The following is a 6,951-nucleotide window of genomic DNA, read 5'->3' as shown; positions in this document are numbered from 1 at the left end:
CCCACAATTAAGACATAATGGGCACTGGGCAGCTAGGGGGCTGGGTGGATGGAGAGCCAGGCCCAGAGACAGAGAGCTTAGAAGAGAGAGGGAGAGGAGGAGCAGAGGAGCTGGGGCAGATGGATTGTTTTTCAGTAAATTTTCAAAGAAGGAGGTGAGAGTGAATGCATCCAGCATGGGAGGCATTTGTGAGGAGTGCAAGGCTGGGGAGAGACGGGGGGCTCCTGGGTGCCAATATGACCTCAGACGCTTCCTAGCTGGGTGACCCTGGCCAAGTCATTTGACCGCCATTGCCTAGCCCTCACCGCTCTTCGGCCCAAGATGGGAGGCTCCGCAGCAGTGAGGACCCACTGGAGATGAGGTTCACAGCAAACTGTGATTCCCAGGAAAGGTGTTGGGGGCCATGAAAAGCTGAGGGCCGAGGGAGCCAGTGCAGGCATGGCGGGAGGGGAGGGGTAGCCTGGGAAAGGGGAAGGAGCCCCGTCTCCGGGTTGAGGAGCTTGAGAAAAGAAGCCTCTGTGAGTGATGGTCAGGTCTCTATGCGCGCGCGCGCGCGCGCGCGTCTCTGTGTGTGTGTGTGTGTGTGTGTGTGTGTGTGTATCTGTGCGTCTGTGTCTGTGTCTGTGTGTGTGTGTGTGTGTGTGTGTGTGTGTGTGTGCGCGCGCGTGACTCACGTGGATTTCAGGAGGAGGGGGAGGTCATGGGAACTGATCAGAGCTGGAACGAGTGAGTTAGGGTTAGAGGTCAGCGTGCCTGCGGGGGTCCCCCGTGTACCGGGTATATATAGGGGAGTGCCAGCTTGGGGAGGACAGCCTGCCAGACGAGCTGGGAGTTCGGCTGAGAAGGAAGCAGAAGTGGGTTGTGTGGTTCGGTAAGCAGCGCTCAGGGTCTCATCGGGCCGCTGCGCCTGGATGAAGTGGGGTTCGGGTAAGGGGGGGGGAGAGGGGCTCGGATCCGCAGCGCACTACGCGGGGCTGGGCAATGGGCGAGTGAATGCGCAACCAGTGTGCCGGTGGGCGGCCGTGACAGCCGCAGGGGCTGGCCCCCGGGCGGTAGAGGTGGGGGGACTCCCCAGTGCCAGGCGGGAGCCGGGGAGGGTGGGAGGGGTTGCCAACGCTGCCGTCGCTGGCAGTCAGCCGGGCTCCTCTGGACCAGGCCAGGCTGGGCGGGCTGCCGGGGGTGGGAGTATGCTAAGCATTGCGGAGGGAGGCGGGGAGGGGACAGTGCGGCCGCTGCGCTGGGCCCTCCCTCGAGGTCCAACCTTGGGGCAGGTGGGGAGGCCGGGAGGGAGGGAGGCCAGACTCCCAGCAGCCAGCAGGAGCAGTCGGTGATAGAGCCCAAGGGAGCCAGGAGCTGCCACTGCTGCTGCCGCCGCCCCCGCCCCCGCTGTCATCTCTGCCGCCTCCTCCGCGCCGCCCCCGCCGCCAGTGGGAGGTGGGTCTGGACAGGGACGGACACGGCCGGCCAGACGGACGCGCAGTCCCATCACTGCCTCCGCTGCCGCTGCCACTGCTGTCCGTGCGCCCCGGACCGAGGCCCGGGCCTGCATCCCCGCAGACGCAGGGGATCCTGGGAAGAGGCAAGAGCCCCGACAGCCCCTGAGACCCCCGGCAGGTGGGCTCCCTCCCCACAATGGGCAGCCCCATGGGGTTGTGCCCAGCGTTCGCAACCTCCGGGCCACCCCGCCTCTCTAGGGTGCTGGCGGGTATGGCGGGGGTGGGGAGGGGCGCCGCCACGGGTCCCGGGGGTCTCGGGCTGGGGTGAGGCTGGAGGGCGGAGGTCCTGAGTTCGAGAGAGAGAAGGAGGGAGGGGCAGTGGGCCAGCGCGGCCCTCCGGTTGCAGGCCGTGGAGGCGGTGGTGAGGGGGTGTGGTCCTGCTCCTGCTACGGAGGGTGTGTTGGGGGACTATCTAGTGCCGGGGCGGCGGGGCATGGTCTGGTAGCAGGGCAAGGGGGCAGGTGCCCTCTCCCGGGCCAGGAGCGCAGCCTTGTACGCTCTTCTTGGGTGTCGGAGGATGCTAGTGTGCGCCCCTCTCCCGGGCCAAGAGGGGGGCGGGGAGCGCTGCTGAGGTGGGGGAGCCTTGCGCTCCCCTTGCGCGGTTAGGCTGTGCGCCCCTTACTTAGAAGGGGGAGGGGACGATGGAGGAAGGGGATGGCCTTATGCACCCCTTTTCCACGCCAGACGGGGGAGGTGATGAGGGGGAAACAGTCCTGTGCACCCCCCCAGACATGTCTCTCTGCAGAGCTGGCTCCTCAGGGACCCCTGCAGCCTATCCGCCTGTGGGGGCCCCGGGGGGGGGGGGGAAGGGAGTCCGGGCTGGGGCTGGGCCTGGACTGGCCGGGAGGGGGCGGGCCTATAGCCTCCCCACCCTGGAATCTGTCTGGCACGAACCAAACCAATGCAGTTAAGACCAGAAGGGAAACAGGTAAGGGGGGGGGGCACAGCTTTGCAGCCCATTTCTCTGACAAGCATCTCGGGTCCAGGATGTAAGGAGACCGACGTCAGATTCCTCAGCTCGAGAAGCACGAGAAGAAGGAAGGCCCAGCCAACCAGAGCCGCGGGAAAGGACACGATTCCGCTGTCATCGATCGATCGATCGATTGATTGATTGAATGATTGATTGATTTTTGTAGGAAAGATAAGAGGGCGGGTGGGGGGCGGGGCGGGATTGCAATAGAACCGCCAGAAAAATTGGGACCGGGAATGGGAAGGTGAGGGAGACATGGAGTAGCAACAGGGTGGCCAGAAAAGGGGGGGCCGAGACAGGGAGGAGTGGGGAGGGGGAGGGGGCAGGGAGCCAACCGAGAGCAACAGGGTGGCTAGAAAAAAAGGAGGGGGAGGGACAGACAAGAGAAAGCAGAGAGAGAAGGGAAATGGGAGAGGCAGAAAGGGAGACCAGAGACAGAAAAAGAGATTCTCAGAGATAGAATGGAGATGAGGGGGAAGGGGGAGAGCCACAGGGTGGCCAGAAAAGAGAAAAACCCACCGGAAATGGACCGAAAAGGGCAGTGAGACTGCAGAAGCTGCTGCTGAAGCCTGTTGCCCACCTGTGGGCAGAGGTTTGGGCTTGGGGTACACAATGGCACCTCCATTTTCTGTTCATCTGTCTTTCTTCCCCATAGTGGTAGCAGGAGGGAGGGAGAAAAATGCTGGGAATTGAAGAAACTTCATTTTGAACCAAGCCAAAAGGGCACAGAAGAGGCTGGAGGGGGAGTCAGGAAGGGACGGTGCCATTTCTTGGAAGGAAAAGCAAATTATTAGCACCATTAATCCAGCCACAAGTACTCCTAAATGCCCTCAGTGTGCCATGGAGCGTGCTGGGTGACCACACACAGACACACACACACACACACACACACACACACACACACACACACACACACACACAGTCCTGACTCAAGAAGCTGGGGCAGGTGGGCCACCCTAAGTCCTAATTGGCCACTTGGAAAAGGAAGCCATTAACAGTTGGAGGATGGCACTGGGGGCCTCCCCTGTTCTGTCCCACACAAAGCCGGGCCCATTTTCTTTGGCACTTGGGTTCCGAATACTTTGGAAATGCCATTTCGGAAGTTTAGGGCCAACCTGACCAGGACTGATCCACGGATTCCCGCTTGGGATGGGATCCAAAGGGAAGCCCTTGAGAGCTGCAGTGTTAACAAAAGGAGGTTTGTTCTTTGAACCATCTGTCCTGAGGATGGTTTTGATAGCTTTGAAGGCAAAGCCAGCTCAGTGTAGGGAAAACCCCTAGGAGGCAGCTTTTTCTCTGGGATTTAAATCCTTAGAGCATTGCCTGGGGTGCTGAAAGGACAAGGTCATTTTTGCGACTGTGGGTGGTAGGACTTGAACCCAGGCTGCCTGACTCCAAGGCTTGCCTATCTGTCCCCTCAGACAACTACAGGGCTGCTTATTCAATGGGACGGGCCCTCTCTCTTGGTCTTCAGGATTTCATTCTTGACAGCTATCTCTCTCCTCCTGGACTGACCTCTCCTTCTGAATTTCAGGCCACTCTGTTCTTCCTCAGGAACTTTGGAAATTGCTCTCTTCCAATTCAGGGTGCACACCTCCTTCCCTATTAAGAACCCTAGGAGTGGGAGTGGCCATGGCCATACTCCTGATAAAAGTTCCCACCTTAGAGAGCCAGGTCTGGGGCTCAGAGGTCCCAGGTTCAAATCTGGCCTTAGACACTTCCTAGCTGGGTGATCCTGAGAAGTCCCTTCCTACCTTTGCCTCACCCTTACTACTACTAAGTATGGGTTGTGAGACAGAAGGTGAGAGCTTTAAAAAAAGAATTGCCACTATTTCAGCCCCAGAAACTATCTCCTTCCTGAGGCCAGAGTCACTGCTATGGGTCCCTTCATGGATCTCAGATTTCCTTCCATGAAGAGACTTTTTAAATGTCCGGTGTTCAACTCCCACTCCCATCCTCCCTTTCCCTGGCCTTTCTTTTTCTTCTTTTTTTTTTGTCAACCCTTCCTTCCCTTCCATCTTGGAATCAATACTGTGTATTGGTTCCAAAGCAAATTAAGAGCTAGGCAGTAGGGGTGAAGTGACATGCCCAGGGTCACACAGCTGGGGAGTGTCTGAGGCCAGATTGGAACGCAGGACTTCCTGTCTGGTGTTCTTTCCCTTTGGAGAATCTGCACCCCTCCCAGTATGGGCCAGTGATGGCCAGCCTAGGGTCTGTGACAATGGCTGGAGAGGAAGCCATCTCTCCTCCCTGGTCCTCAGGAGATGCCTGCCATGAGCATGGCTTGTCCAGTCCCTTTGGGGGCTCCCCCTAGTCTCCAGTGATTAGAGTCATGAGCTGTGTATAAAGTGCAAAGGTTTTCTACCCAGCAGTGTAGACCCTTGTCTATCACAGGGGACAGTGGTAATGCCTGGCCTTGTTGCAAGGGCCCAGTGAACTGCTGCTACCTGTTGGGAAGCCGGGACAGCCGGGTCATGCTCCTTGTTATCACTTTCAGGAATCATGTCCCGCAAAGGCAAGAGCAGCATCTCTTCCATGAACGAGGAGGATGCCCTTGCATTTGCGTCTGAAGAAGGGAAAGGCGATGATCTGCAGGAAATCAAGAAGGAGCTGGTGAAGATCGAGGAGAAGGTGGATGCCCTGCTGGCCAGCCTAGAGCAGATGGAGAGTGATCCCAGTGAGCAGTGCGAGCCCTATGTGAGAAGCAGGCCGGAGGAGGAGATGGAGAGCAACGCTGGCCTGCAGGAGACCGAGGCCAACATGGAGATGGAGGAGACCGGAGGAGGTGGAGGAGGCGATGGTGCCGCTGGTGCTGCCGGGGCCAGTGGAAGTAACCGTGCTTAAGAGGGGCCCGCCTGGAGGAGGAGGACAAGGAAGATCCAGGCAGGGAGGACCGGCTGGGCTGGCTCTAGGATGACGGAGGAGCAGTGGTGGTGGTGGCAGCAGCCCTGGAGGAGCCAGAGGGCAACAGAGATCCCATGGAGGCGAGCTGTGCTCCTCAGCACCTGTGGGTCCCAGTCTGAAGGCTCGCCCCTTCTTGGCACAGCTAGGCCCTTGTCCCAGAGCCAGCCTCCCCAGGTCCTCTCCCGTGAGATCTTGGAGCATGTGCTCCATGCTGTCCTCACCCCTACTCTCCCCAGGCTCATTAGCTCCCCTCTCCTACAGGTGGCCCCTTTCAACTCTCCTTGAGAGTCACAGTAAGGCCCCTGTAGTTTTGCTCACTTAAATCTCATCACCTTTTTCTGGTTCAAGAAATAAAAAGTTCTATTGCTCTGTTGGTAGCTTGTTTTTCAAAGGGATCCTAGGCTGGGCCAGGGGAAGGGGGAACGGGACCTTGGAGTACAGGAGTTCCTGTTCTTCAGGAACTAATACGGTCAAGCAGCAGAGGCCCCCTTGTTAGTAAGATGGCGTATCGGGGAGCCTCAAGACAATGATGTGCCCTATGGAGCCCCAGAATGTCGCTGCTCCATCATAACTGACACTCCTGGAGGCCTAGGATGGGGCTCTGGGCTTGTCTTTCTCAGGTACATTCAGGAACAATGTTTGAGTTGGTTTCTGACATTTTGGGGTTCAGATTTTCCCTGATGTAGCTTTCACCCATACTTTGGTGTCCTGCACATTTCTGTATTGCTCATGGCATGCCAGACCCCACATATACACTCCAAGTCTCACGAAGAGAATAAAGTGGAAGACGTGTGCCTCAATCACCTCCCATGAGTCCCTAGGGGTTATCTTGGAAACCTGAGGACCAGGGGTTTGAACCCAGGATGGCAACCATGGTGGGGGGCAGATATTTCTCTGAGGTCTTCCACTATTCTGCAAGCCCCAGGCCTTGTGATCTTTGGCCTGCCCCTGTGCCTTCTGAAGCTAGGAAAGGTCCTGTTTTACCTGTGGTGTCAGGAGTTCTGCCACCAGCACCCTGAGATTTTACATGCTTGTTCCCCTTGGGTCCATGGCCTTCTCATGAGGTCCTCCAGCCCCTGGCCTTAGGAATGGCCAGCAGGACAGGGGACAAGCAGGGAATGGCTCTGAGTGAAGAGCTCTCTTCTTTCACTGCTACATACAGCGGGGGCAAGATGAGGTGATCAGAGCTCCCTGAACTTTGGGGGGCTGCTGAGAGGCCAGAAAAGGTACCCCCTGTGCTCAACACCCTTCTAAGGCCCTAGGAGCTTCTCCAGAAAATGGCACCAACGATAGGAGGGGGACAAGGGAATCAATAGCCAAATTCTGAAATGCCAGTGAACGCAGCGCAAGCTGGATCCAGCCAGGAGTCCTGCCTGACAGATCCTGGCCCTTTGGCCTCCAGCCCTATCTCCAGGACTTTAGGTTGGGGAAAACATTAGGGGGGGGCTGTCCCAGAATGTGGGTCCCCGGCAGACTCTGCCCTGTGAGCAGGAGGGCTCTGAGGCTTTTCCAGAACAAAATCTTTGCCCCGACGGTTGGAGTAAGGCCTGGGCCTGCAGAGAACAGTGAATGTAGGTGCTG

At 58.1% G+C, this 6,951-nt stretch overlaps 1 protein-coding gene across 1 annotated transcript; it reads left to right on the top strand.

Moving 5' to 3' along the window:
* The first annotated feature begins 2,318 nt into the window (after positions 1-2,318).
* Positions 2,319-5,739, top strand: LOC103105011 (heterogeneous nuclear ribonucleoproteins C1/C2-like). The gene is made up of 2 exons (XM_056809757.1): positions 2,319-2,424; positions 4,964-5,739. The coding sequence occupies exon 2, from the start codon at positions 4,969-4,971 to the stop codon at positions 5,308-5,310; it is 342 nt and encodes a 113-aa protein (XP_056665735.1). The 5' UTR covers positions 2,319-2,424; positions 4,964-4,968; the 3' UTR covers positions 5,311-5,739.
* The last annotated feature ends 1,212 nt before the right edge of the window (positions 5,740-6,951 follow it).

The sequence above is a fragment of the Monodelphis domestica genome, chromosome X (genome assembly GCF_027887165.1).
Source record: "Monodelphis domestica isolate mMonDom1 chromosome X, mMonDom1.pri, whole genome shotgun sequence".
Classification (NCBI taxonomy): domain Eukaryota; kingdom Metazoa; phylum Chordata; class Mammalia; order Didelphimorphia; family Didelphidae; genus Monodelphis; species Monodelphis domestica.
The sequence above is the reverse complement of the archived record's forward strand: the minus strand, read 5'-3'. Positions and strand labels throughout refer to the sequence as shown.